The sequence below is a fragment of the Fusarium oxysporum genome, chromosome 11 (assembly GCF_000149955.1).
Source record: "Fusarium oxysporum f. sp. lycopersici 4287 chromosome 11, whole genome shotgun sequence".
NCBI lineage: Eukaryota > Fungi > Ascomycota > Sordariomycetes > Hypocreales > Nectriaceae > Fusarium > Fusarium oxysporum.
In genome coordinates this window covers 1,586,525-1,598,476 of record NC_030996.1, presented here as the reverse complement: position 1 = coordinate 1,598,476, position 11,952 = coordinate 1,586,525, and the positions used below count along the sequence as shown (strand labels likewise).

Genomic DNA, 11,952 nt, shown 5'->3' with positions numbered 1-11,952 from the left:
AGTAGCCATTTTCGAAATAGGATAGTCACAGCCATTTCGGACAGCGCGTATGCGAGATCTACATCTCTAGACTTTAATTCGTCTCTAGGGTAGACCACCATGAACCAACGGACAACCAAGGCCGCCTTACATGTCTGGTTTGAAAGGAGTGAAGCGTTGTCAAAAAAGGTGCAAAAAAGGTGCTATTTTTATGGTCTGCCTCGGTCTATCTTATTGAGATATTGACAAGTTTTTCACGAAGTCAAATTAACATAAGCTTAAAAGACCCTGGGTACCAGTAAGCTGGCATTGTACGTCCGCGCTGCGACTTGAGGTTGCAGCGATCCCGATCCAACGTAACGAGATCAAACTCTATACTTGATCTGTCTTGCTGAGATACCAATACGGTTTAGTGACACTTGATCAAGGCCTAGCATCGTATCGCCATGGTCTAGAACCAGAATCAGTACTGTAATCCCAAGGGCTCGGTTTTTCTCGTTATTGAGAACGCGGAGCTACTGCGCAAATGAGCGCAATGGCAATTCAGGCCAATTCCTTTACTCAGCTTTAATGATCTTTCATTTGACCCTCCCTTGTTTCGCCTTGTTCGGCTGGTATGCTAACTTGAGCTTGTGTTCGCGCCCAAATTAGTCTCTGCTGGCACTCATTACATCTATCAAAGACACTGGAACAGCCTCCATGGATTGTAGATGTCTCAGAAGCCTTTCCAGCCGTTGAGCCCAGTTGCGTGTGTTTGAATCATGAGAAGTCGCGTGTAACCCTTTACTGTTTTACCATTATGCTTGTTACAGGATGTCATTCTACGTGCCAGGGCGATGGCAGCAATGCTACTATGCCAATCAAAGGTAAAGTTTAGAAAATAATTATCGCAAGGCAAAGTTTTTTTTTGGTTAAACTGGTATAGCTAGTGTCCCATGAGTCAGGTCGTGTCAGATCAGTAGCCAGACTTGGTTTCAATAACAATTGTTATCGCGACATGAGGAAACGAGTCAAACAAGACAGGATTTTTCTTTTCTTCAATCTTCGGTTATTTAAGTACCCAAGACCAAGTGAAAAATGATGCTACATTCATTCATTCACTTCATCCACTCTTTTGCGTCCATTGTTTTCTCTACCTCTGGCTACTGAGGCCTTGAGTAGATGTCACTCACTAACAACATGAGGTTCACCAACCCCAAGTCTCTGGCCGTGTTTACGGCACTCCCCTTGCTGGCAAATTGCTTCGCTATCACCGAAACAACTGATTATGATACAGTAGCCTCGGCCATCTTCACTGGACCAGGTCTCACGATCATGGTGGTGACTGTGCTCGGTGAATCAAGCATGGGAACATTCACCGATGGACCGTTCGGTCTCGGGAGTGGAGGCATACTGACCAGCGGAACGGCGACAGGAGCTTACCTCATGGGAAATCGAAACGTCGATAATGGTGTTGGAGCCGGTGGCCAATACGATTACCTTTGTGCTCCAGGGACCCAGAACATCAACACTTTACAAGTTCAGCTGGGGTTTGACCCTGGATATAACGGAGTCCGTATCGAATTCTTGTTTGCTACACAAGAAGCTCCAAGGTACAGCCCATTGCTCCGTGACTGGACTTTGTTCATCTAACACTCTACATAGCGCCCTTGCCAATATGGATGCTATATCGATCCTTGATGCGAGCAATGGCCTCCCGGTTCAGTACGCCTTTGACACGAATGCCAATCAAATCAACGCCTTGTCTCCTTTCTTGCTCGCACCGGATGCCATCTTCCCACCAGATAGTCTCACGGGGTATACGTGATCCTCACCTCCGCTCGTGAGAACGATACCGGCTCCATCTGGTGGTGCCATGGTCTTGATGATATCCGTCTGCGACGTTGGGGATGCATTCAATGACTCCGGTTTCCTTGTCCGAGCAGAGGCTTGCCTTGACTGCGATTATGGCTTAGACAAAGTTGAGATCAACTATGCCTTTGAGACCTCGACACTCCCCCCTGGAGAGCAGCCTTTCGCTTTTACTATTCCTGCCTCAGGGACTGCATCTGGTACATTTATTGTTTTCGTGGAACCTACCGGGGCTACAACTACCACGAGTGGTGAGCCCACTACGACTGCTGATGAGACAACCACTACTGGTGAGACAACTACTACGACCGATGAAGCGACGATCACCACCACTGCTGAACCAACAACGACTACATCAGATGGCTTCACGACTACAACTGGCGAAGTATCAACAACCACGCAGGAGTCTGTGGCAACCGCCGAGACTACAACAACCACTATTGATGAGATTACAGCAATGGAGCTGGTTTCAACAACTGAAACGATGACCTTGGTAGTCGATGAGACAACCACCACCACCGCTGATGTTACAACTGAGTCGGTTTCCCCCACAGAGGAAACGACCAGTACGGAACAATCTACGACTATTGTCACTAGCGAATTGGAAACGCTCACCACTGATGAGGTGTCAACCTCTATGGCAGACACGATAACATCTATCCAAATTGAGTCCCCGGCGCCTACTGATACCAAGTCTGTCCCAGCACGACCAGTGAGGTTGCATCAACCAGTGTTGATCAGGGACCTGTTCTTGCTTCAGACACAACGACAAGTGAGTCCGCCGTATCTGCAACGGAAGAATTGATCGCGTCCACAGCGGCAAGCACATCCGCTTCTAGCTCTGTCATTCCTGAGGCCTCTAGCGAGTCTACCCCATCGTCGCTTGTCAGCACCGTTCTCCCGTCACTCTCCTCTACAAGTACCTCTTTTGCAGAGGAAGGTGAGACTTCGACTTCAAAGGTGGTCCCAGAGACAACGTCTGCACCAGTTGAACCAGTGGCGTCCATGTCGCAGGAGACCCCTACGATCTCCTCGTCCGATGCTCCACCAGCAACATCCTCCCCTGTTGATGGCCCTTCGAACATCAATACCATTCGTGGGTATACCTACAAGGGTTGTCTCGGATCAGCGGACGGTTACCCGAGCTTCAACCTTGTAGGCTCCGGTGCAAACATGACCACGGCTAGCTGCGTTGCCTTGGCCAGAGGCTGGGCCTACGTTGGAATCTATGACCGGTAAGTCAACATCAAACAACCATCCCTCTTCTGACTCTAACCATTTCTACAGATCTTGTTATGCTTCAGACTCCCTTGATGCAACTAGCCTGGTGTTGAACGGCCGGTGTGATATCCCCTGTCCAGGTGATAGCAGCCATTTCTGTAGTGGTCTGGTTGTATCCTCTTCCGAGCGTCGCTGGGTTGGCCCACGTAAAGCGCTCGATACGCGTGCTGCACCAGCTAATATCCTCTTGACCTTGTACGCTCTGAATGACGTGCCTCCTTCACCTGGTGAGACCAGCACGGAGGTTGAGGTAACAGTCACTACGCAAGATGGAGTCACAGCCATTCCCACAGTTGCTATCCCCTCCAGGCCAGTTGCCACTGGCACTGATATTATGACTGAGTCTGTTATCCTTCAGCCGGTTGAAACAGTGATCGACTCTATCCCAAAGTCAGGACAAACCCTGGTCGAAACCACGGTTACTACAGTCACTTACACTATCGTCGACCCTAACAACCCTTCAACCATGACTGTCACCGAATACTGTGCTACCTTGCGTTATGAGCCTTGCAGCCGTTGTGCTCATCCTCCCGTCCCTACTGTCGAGATGACCACTTACGTTGTTCCTTGCATCGCTTGCGGCCATAATGGCGAGAACGAAGTCACAATCACTGTGCCTTGCGCTGCCGTTACAAAGCCAGCCAGAAATGATGCTCATGGATCACAAGACTTGTTCAATGCTTTCGCCCCGACCCGAGCTGCATATCATGCGGTATCAGGGCCTGTTAGAACAGTCACTACGGCCCTCAGAGACATTAAGCCTACTGCTGGTGCTGGATCTGGTCATATCGAGAGTGCCACCCCGAACCAGCATCAACCGAGTGAAGGGAAGAATACATATCCTGGCGCTGGGCACGCACAGCCCCATGCGGTGCCTTCACAGTCTTCTGGAGCCCGCGGTAATGGCTCCACAGTGCCGGAAGTTGTAGTTGCGGAAGCTGGGCGCTACGAACGTGGTATTCTGGGGTCCCTCACAATGGTCTTCATTGCCGTGGGTGTTCTCTTGTAGTTACTATGAGATAGGCGTTCCTTGACAACTCTCCCTTCCTTGGGCCTAAGAGCTTGCCGGGGCCAAAGTTTCTCTTGCATAGGCATTGAAGGGAAACAGGGTGTTTTATGTACATATTTTATTGATCGAGACTCTCTGCATATAATCTGGAGTTAAATACAATCCTGAGGTTCCTGATATACAAATTTGGCTCTAGCTATTACCCAGGTGGTACGATGCGTCCGTAAACATCAGAGCCACTAGTATTGATCTATCACACCATCTTTTCCGCTTAGCAGCTTCGAATGCATCTGGAGTTCCAGAACCTTGAGCTCGATCCCACATCCCGCATCAGAGCACGTTTCTCCAGAGCCCCTGGGCACTTCTAATTTCCCGACGCCGTGTTGCTATTTTGTGCTGCACTCTCTCCCTGGAAGCTTGTATGTGTTGCTTGGCTATTCTCCCCTTTTCTTTCTCGACGACGCCTCTCCGCTTCTTCGAACTCCTCTCTCGTACCAGGCTGTACATCCGGAGAAGCTTGTTTCTTCTTTTTCGTTCTACGCCGCACGGTATTGAACGGCCACCTTTCGGAACTCAGTGGATCAGATTCGCATGCAATCTCAAATTTGGGACCCAAAGCATCCCTCTCCTTTTCCCAATATGAGAGTCGACGGCTAAAATCCAGAAGCTGCCTTTCGAGGCTTACCAGCTTTTCTTCTTCCTCCTTTAGCTCAGCTTCAATTTCAGCCTTACGTCTCGTTTTCGCTTGAATCTGAGAGCTTTCTCTAATACGGTTTAAATTTGACGGCCCATCCCCGTAAGCATATTCCCTCGTTTTTTCGGTCCCGTGTTTCAAGATATCTTCTTTAAGAGCTCGTACAGCTTCTTCTTTCTTTTGTATCGTTCGCTTTTGGCGTCTCACTTCTTTGCCGGTGCTTGATACGCAAGACTTGAACTGCCGAATGAAATCCTCCGATTCCCGTATTTTAACGAATAATCGCATTGGTTCGGGGTTGAATGGGGGAGGTTCCGCGTAGAACGTTGCACTGAACCAGGGGAAGGGTGCAGCATTCTTATTCGTGGATTCGCTTGTTCTCCCTATAGTATAAAAACGAGGCTGATTTAATCTTCTTTGCCGTTCGTACTCCAAATCGTAAACTCGACGCTTTTCCGTGTCTGATAGTGTAGAGTATGCGTCGTTGAGCTTCCAGCTAGTTAGTATACACACTGGGTAATTGAAAAGTCACTAACCTTTTGAAAATTGGAAGTGGCTTGTTTATCCTCGCGATTCTTATCTGGGTGTGTCGTCTTGGCCAGTTGTCGATAAGCCGTCTTGATCTCATCTGTATTTGCTGTTGTAGTCAACTGCAAGATTTTATAGTAGTCGATAAAATCCATGTTGAGTAAATGATTCTGACACCTCAGGAAATATTTAGTAGTGAAGGAAAGCAATGAGCTTTTTGGGCTTTTCAGGTTCTTAAAGAAGTCGAACGAGTTTGTGTTTCTACAAGCCCTACCCAAAGTTTGTTATTCCGTTTGAGCTACGCGTGCCCCTCACTGCGCAGAGTGTGAAAGCCTATCATATTTGGCTGTTACCGTGTTCCTATTGCCTGTGTGACCTGCCTAAAGTCTAACCTTAAAGATTACGATTCCTCCTCTAGCAGACTTATTCTTGGCCACAGTGTTTGATGTATTTCGCTCAGGTCTTATAAGGTTTATCCAACAAAGTATGAAACACTCCATTTACCTCTGGCCTCCTCTTTGTATCATTGGCCAAGTGGAGGGTTGAAGAGGGAGAACTCGCCACGTGTTAGTATGCCAACGTGATGCCATATGTGCAAGGGAATCAAGTGGCGACGAACAGGCGTCTTTTCGGTATCAGAGAGATTTCTGTTCGTGTCGTGCTGAGCTTCAGCACCTAGAGTGGCGACTCGTTGTGAGGAACTCAAGTGATAAAAGGGTTCGTGATTTGTGCGATCTAATACTGATATAAGATATTAAACATTATGAAGCCAATTCAAACAAACCCCAGGCTTGAGCCATTATCGTAGAAGTAGTATCCGCGATATATCCTACTCGCATGATAGTATAAGGGATAACGGGATTTCTCATCGTCCTTTGATGCCGTAATGAATATCGCTAATGAATGTGTTCCCCCAAACCATATATGCCACTGTTGATAGAATCAAGTGCCAAAGATGGCCATGCAAAATGAGGCGAAGAAAACTAAAGAAATAAAATATAAAAACAAGAAGAATTCAAGAATGGAAAAATATTAAATCCAAGCAATTAGTTGTTTCCCAGACGTGCCATATCAATTCTCCAAAATCTCGTCGGGATGTCATGCTTCCCGTGTCTGTCGACAAACATCAAACAATCTCCAAAAGCAACAATTCGTCCAAAGCATGCAAACCATCAAAGCTGCAACCATGAAGATTCCGTTATAGAAGCAAAGAGCCCCATAACTCGGGATGTCCCCTCGAAACCTTTGTCTTCACTCCCTTGCTCAATAAAACTCCTGCCACTTCCCCTCCCACCTTTCCTTGTCCCTCTTTTTCTGCTCCATCTTCCAACTATTCGTCACATCTCTCCGTCTCTTCACATCGCCAAGCCAATCCCGGTAATCCTGCTCATCCTTCTTGCTCTTCCACTGAATCCTCGCTTCAAAATCTGTCTGAAGCTACGCCAGCCTCGCCTCTCTTCTTGCTATCACCTCCCTATCCAATAGAATCTGAATTATTAGGAGTTTGGTGCGTATCTGGTCAATCTGGCGCTCACGTAGCTTCTGGTAGTCTAGCTGCTCATTTAATCGGCGACGTAGCTGCCCGAACCAGCCGAGTTTGGCTTTCATCCTGTAGAAGTGTATTTTTTCCGAGACGCGTGTGTTGACGTCTTGTTGACGTCTGGTGAGGCAGATATTGTGGTTCAAGCATTCGATTTCGTGGAGGATTTTGACCGCTTTGCCGTCGAGGTAGAAACCTGACCTTCCGGTCCATGGGGAGGATTTGAGACTTGCGGCATCGTGTAGTGAGTGGTTGTAAGGCATCCGCGGTTTGGGGAAGCTGGGCGACTGGGAGCCAGGAGAATACTGTGTACTACGGCAGTCTAAATGTTTGTTTATGCGGGAGAGGAGGGAGTTTATATCGAGTGCGCACCGTTGGGAATACGGATGAGTGTTCCCAAATGAGAATGTCGCCTTATCTCGAAAGTTGAGCTTCTCTCCGATTTGACCGAGAGCTATCAGCCACCGCCTCTGTTGATTAGCCAAAAAGCAGATAAACCGGCATCACGGCGGCAAAGCCATGCGTCCTTGGGGTCATTACTTTGCAACTTTTATTCCAGTCTCTCCGTGGGTATACAATCTCCCCAATGGTACAAGTCTAACATCCGCGGCAAGTCCAAAACCTTTATCTATTTAATCCAGCCCTTAGGTCCTCCCCATGTTCCCTTGACCATGTAGTTCTTGTAAACCCAGGGGAAGAAGTCCTTCTTCAGGTGGTAGAATGAGCGGCGGGGAACGGCTTGGTCAATGCCGAGAATCTCTCCGAAAGTCTCCTTGGGAACGCCACCGTACTTAAACTCAGCAAGCATCACCTTGCCGTATTCTGTGAGGAGAGGGCATGAGGTGTAGCCCATCATAGGCTGGCTCGGGCTCTTGGCCATCGATGGCGCGCAGCAGGTTGCTGACAAGAACGGGCGCCTCGGAGGTGACGGCTGCGGCGGTCTTGGAGGTAGGAAGGCTTGAAGCATCACCAGCAGACCAGACGTTGGCGAACTTGTTGTGGCGAAGCGTGTTGTCGTTGACGTCAACGTAGCCAGCCTCGTTGGCGAGAGCGCTCTTCTTGACGAAAGCATGAGGTCCCATCTTGGGAACGACGTGCAGGAAGTCAAACGGCTTGGTAACCTTGTCCTGGCCATGGGCAAAGACAGCGTTGTTGCCCTCAATAGCAACAAGATCATGCTGGAAAAGACCCTCAACACCACGCTCTTGTCGCATCTTCTCGAGCTCGGCGCTGTACTTGGGGACACCAAACATGACGGGAAGGCCGGTGGCGAAGGTGATCTTGATAGGAGAGGCGGAGGGGTTCTTGAGGTCATAGAGACCAGTCTGCTTCCAGTGGTCAAGGGCAAGCCACATGGACTTCTGGGGAGCACCGGCGCACTTGATGACGCCGGCGGGTTGGGTGAAGATGGCGTTACCCTTTTGGAGGCGCTGGATGTTGGGGAAGACCTTATCGCAGTAGTCGTAGCCGTAGATGGAAGAGACAGGACCGTTGCGCTCAGCGAGAGCTTCGGGAAGGCCCTTGATGCTGTCATAGTTGATTTTGATACCGGGCGCAACAACGAGGTGCTCATAGTTGACCTTGTCACCAGTTCCAAGGGTGATGCTGTTGTCCTCAGGAGTGAGGGCATCAACGCTAACGTTGTAGAACTTGAGCTTGGGGTCGATGAGCTCAGGCATAGACATCTTCAACTCCTCCTTCGTCTTAAGCCCGGCACCGACGAGTGTCCATCCAGGCTGATAGTGGTGCCACTGAGCGGGATCGACGACAGCGATATCCTCACTGGCGAATCGGCCGCTCCGGAGAAGTTGATGGCTGATCGCGAGACCAGCAGAGCCTCCTCCAACAACGACGACCTTGTGACTTCGGCTCGCAGATGTCACGGCCGCAGCGGTAGCGAGACCCCTTCGAGACTGGCCAAAGGCCGCAGATCGAACTGCCAGTGTCACGCGACTTGAAAGCATTTTGAGTTTTTGTGTTTTCCTTCAAAAGGGAGAGTGAAGTCGAATGCGAGAAAAAGCTCAAGCTGAAGAGTGAACACGCCAGAAAAAGTACAATTGGAGTGACGTACTGTACGTACCCACTAGCGTGTAGCGCTTTGCTCTTTTGGGGTGTGAGAAGGGCGGGCTATGGTTTATCCGGGGCGGGAACTAACCAGCCGAGGATAAGTCTCAATTGCGTGATTCAGGGATAAAGTGATTGCCGCCGATGGTCCGAAATTAGAGCCCGATGGCCCAACTGCGCTCTTTGGAACGGCGACTTCCGGTCATAAAGCTGAAACAGTTGAAGAATAATAGCATGATTGGGAATTATATGGGCTTCGACTATCATAGACATGTAACGCCAATGAATATCGAAATGGGTCCTGCTTCTGCCTCCCGAGACACCAGAACTTGATCGTGATGCGAGCTTCATGGCTTGAGATAAAATTTAGGTGACAAAGATTCCATGAAATGGTTGGTATGTCAATAGGTGATGGAGCCTAAACTTATCAGAAACTAACTGATAATAACTAACCTTCCTGAAAGTCTCAAGTCTATTCTACACACAGCGGAAGGGTAGCATGATACAATGCAACGCCCTTGGTTGCCGAATTACCCTAAACTGCCATCAACCAAACGCAGTACCTACCAATTGCTTGATCTAGCATTTCTGTCCATCAAACATGCATGTCGGTGTCTAATACTTCAAGAAGCAGAACCATACCAATATTTGACCTCGGCTATGATACAAGGTATGTTGTATACATATGGTCGGCGACCAAAATCTAGTCCCCGATGACGGGGATCGTTGTGTCAAACCGCATTCAACAAGGGTCATCATGCACCACTTGGAAGAATCGGCGACTTCTTTAATTATTTCCATCCTATATTCGGAACAAATGTAAACTACATACTCATATCATCCTCCGCAATTTGCAAGTTTGCACCAACCCCAGCCAGCCATCCAGCACTGGCCCCAGCACTCCCTTCTTTGAGAAAGCTGGCACTGTCACCAACTGCGTAAACACCGCGTGTGCTTGTCTCTTGGAACTCATTTTCCACCAAAATCCTCCCTTCAGATGTCATCTCCAGATCTAATTGTTCTGAAAAAGGCCCGCCAAGAACCTTTCTGGGCTTATGCGATATCAAGCCATACACTGATTCTGTCCCATCGGCGAACTGGATAGCCACCGAGGTTTTCAGACGTTGCAATGATCTGATGGGTCTGTTGTCTAATTTGAAGCCACAATTCTTGGCCGCTATGATTTGAGGATGATGCTCGACATGAAAAAGGCCGTTAGTCAGGAATGTTATATCGGGACTGAACTGGCGGGCGAGATGAGCTGACAATACCGCCGCCTCAATAGAACTTGAAGAGTCGGATGTGATGAGCACAGCAGCGTGGGCAGTCGCTTTGTTACTAACATCGAGGCATTGTGATACATCGAAACTGTCCAACGAGTCAGGATTCGATGTTTCGTAGTCAAAAGAGGGCTTACATATGCTTCCCCAAAGCTTCTTCATATCCTGGGATATCTGGAAGAGCATCACGGCTGCTCATAGCCAATATCACCTTTCTTCCCTTCCAACGTCGACCTGTAACGTCTTCGACTTCGAAAGTCATGCCTTTCTCACGAATAGACGCGGCTGTCGCGAGGCTAAGCATGATGGTCTTGAACTTGGCTTTGATCTCAGCTATCGTCTCATCCTGGATCGATTTTGATATTGCCTGACTTGCAATCCCATGAAGGTTATTCCTGTGCTCGGCGCCATCGAAAACGATGGCACTCCTTTGCGCACGGCCAAGGGCCAAGGCCGCAGAGAGACCAGCTGTCCCTGTCCCAATAATCAGAACATCCAGGACATTGCGAAGGAAATGAGGCTCGATGCAATGTGTGCTGACCAAGTGAGGCATCGCCAGAGAAAATACTTGAGCTCAAGATGAAGACATATTGTGTGGAAAAGGCAGAGGAGATGAAGAAGGGAAGCTGGAAGATTATATGCTCTAGTCCTCAAGGAGAAATAAGCGGATACTTTTGTCTGCTGGATGGAGAGTTTCTGGCACTATAATTGGTCTATACATGGCCTATAGGGAGTTGGTACTAGATCCCAAGGGTCGACTTTCTGACGAAGGAATCTTAGCGCCCCGTATGATGATGTGAGACTCATCAACCATCATGTTTACAGGTTACGGAAAATGAGTTGGAGGGAGCCAGATCAAATGCTTCCAACCAGGCTATGGACTTTCTATGCACTTTGTGGATAAAATATTAACCTTTGATAATGAAAATCTGATTCAGGCAGAAGTATGCATCCTTGTAATGCCTGCTAGTCCTTTACTCTTAGTATTCACTGTTCTCCTGTAACGGTCAGCGAACTGCATCGAAGAGAGATCAACAATGAGGTTTTCCAGGGACCTTTTATTAACTAAGGTGAAATGGCCGTAGCAAGACCAATGCATCTAGGTAGGCGATTCGCTTCACAGAAGGGAAATCGTACCAACATCATGTCTTCCCGGACCATAGATCTCACGACACTTCCACTTAAGAGCCTCTATTGACTCTTTAGCCTTGTGAAGTATCTTTATGCAAAATGGCTCCTCATCAGACTGTTGGTACTGATGAGGACAATCTCGATGGGGCGGCACGGCATGCCACTGGGACTGCCGTTTTTCGAGATAGTTCAAAACACTCCACAAACACTCTTCTTCTCTCCCGTTTCCGTAAACCTCAGCCTTAACAGCCTTTTTAGCCAAATCCGCCCATGCTGCAGGGTCTAATTCCAGGTTATAACTTGGAGCCTCTGCAGAATACTCAACCCCGACTTCGCTGAACTGCAGACGTTTCATTTCATTTTTCTCCATGGATGCCTTGGCCTCTTTGTCTATGGACTCCAGAATGACGCCGTACTGCTGGCCCACTGACATGAGGAGAGTTCCCAGAAGTTGGATATTCTGCATGGCAGAGAGGTGGCTGGTTGGACAGATCTGACAATGAGCGATTTGACTGGCTGTTGAGATCGTTTTGCGAAGAAAAGGAAGACCTGACGGAAAGGAGAGTCTTTCGTTTTTGCAGAGATCATCTACTGT

General features: G+C 48.5%; 6 protein-coding genes across 6 annotated transcripts; 2 read left to right on the top strand and 4 right to left on the bottom strand.

Annotated features, from left to right (window-relative positions):
• Positions 1–1,158: 1,158 nt before the first annotated feature.
• FOXG_09971 (uncharacterized protein) lies at positions 1,159–1,786 on the top strand (the record flags this gene model as incomplete). The annotated part of the gene is made up of 2 exons (XM_018389205.1): positions 1,159–1,571; positions 1,624–1,786. 2 exons carry the CDS (start codon positions 1,159–1,161, stop codon positions 1,784–1,786), a joined length of 576 nt encoding a protein of 191 aa, XP_018247422.1.
• A 48-nt stretch (positions 1,787–1,834) lies between these two features.
• On the top strand, positions 1,835–4,120 carry FOXG_09970 (uncharacterized protein; the record flags this gene model as incomplete). The annotated part of the gene is made up of 3 exons (XM_018389204.1): positions 1,835–2,542; positions 2,572–3,065; positions 3,118–4,120. The coding sequence occupies 3 exons, from the start codon at positions 1,835–1,837 to the stop codon at positions 4,118–4,120; spliced, it is 2,205 nt and encodes a 734-aa protein (XP_018247421.1).
• A 364-nt stretch (positions 4,121–4,484) lies between these two features.
• FOXG_20192 (molecular chaperone DnaJ) lies at positions 4,485–5,497 on the bottom strand (the record flags this gene model as incomplete). Its single annotated transcript, XM_018400455.1, has 2 exons — positions 4,485–5,303; positions 5,351–5,497. The coding sequence occupies 2 exons, from the start codon at positions 5,495–5,497 to the stop codon at positions 4,485–4,487; spliced, it is 966 nt and encodes a 321-aa protein (XP_018247420.1).
• Positions 5,498–5,971: 474 nt separating this feature from the next.
• Positions 5,972–8,935, bottom strand: FOXG_09969 (uncharacterized protein). The gene has a single exon (XM_018389203.1). The coding sequence runs from the start codon at positions 8,844–8,846 to the stop codon at positions 7,680–7,682; it is 1,167 nt and encodes a 388-aa protein (XP_018247419.1). The 5' UTR covers positions 8,847–8,935; the 3' UTR covers positions 5,972–7,679.
• Positions 8,936–9,635: 700 nt separating this feature from the next.
• On the bottom strand, positions 9,636–10,779 carry FOXG_09968 (uncharacterized protein; the record flags this gene model as incomplete). Its single annotated transcript, XM_018389202.1, has 2 exons — positions 9,636–10,314; positions 10,364–10,779. 2 exons carry the CDS (start codon positions 10,777–10,779, stop codon positions 9,771–9,773), a joined length of 960 nt encoding a protein of 319 aa, XP_018247418.1. The 3' UTR covers positions 9,636–9,770.
• Positions 10,780–11,274: 495 nt separating this feature from the next.
• Positions 11,275–11,868, bottom strand: FOXG_09967 (uncharacterized protein). Its single transcript, XM_018389201.1, has one exon. It carries the CDS (start codon positions 11,821–11,823, stop codon positions 11,344–11,346), a length of 480 nt encoding a protein of 159 aa, XP_018247417.1. The 5' UTR covers positions 11,824–11,868; the 3' UTR covers positions 11,275–11,343.
• Positions 11,869–11,952: the final 84 nt, after the last annotated feature.

Coding starts and splice junctions, on each gene's coding strand:
- FOXG_09969 (XM_018389203.1), bottom strand. CDS start 8,846: ATGCTTTCAAGTCGCGTGACACTGGCAGTTCGATCTGCGGCCTTTGGC.
- FOXG_09967 (XM_018389201.1), bottom strand. CDS start 11,823: ATGCAGAATATCCAACTTCTGGGAACTCTCCTCATGTCAGTGGGCCAG.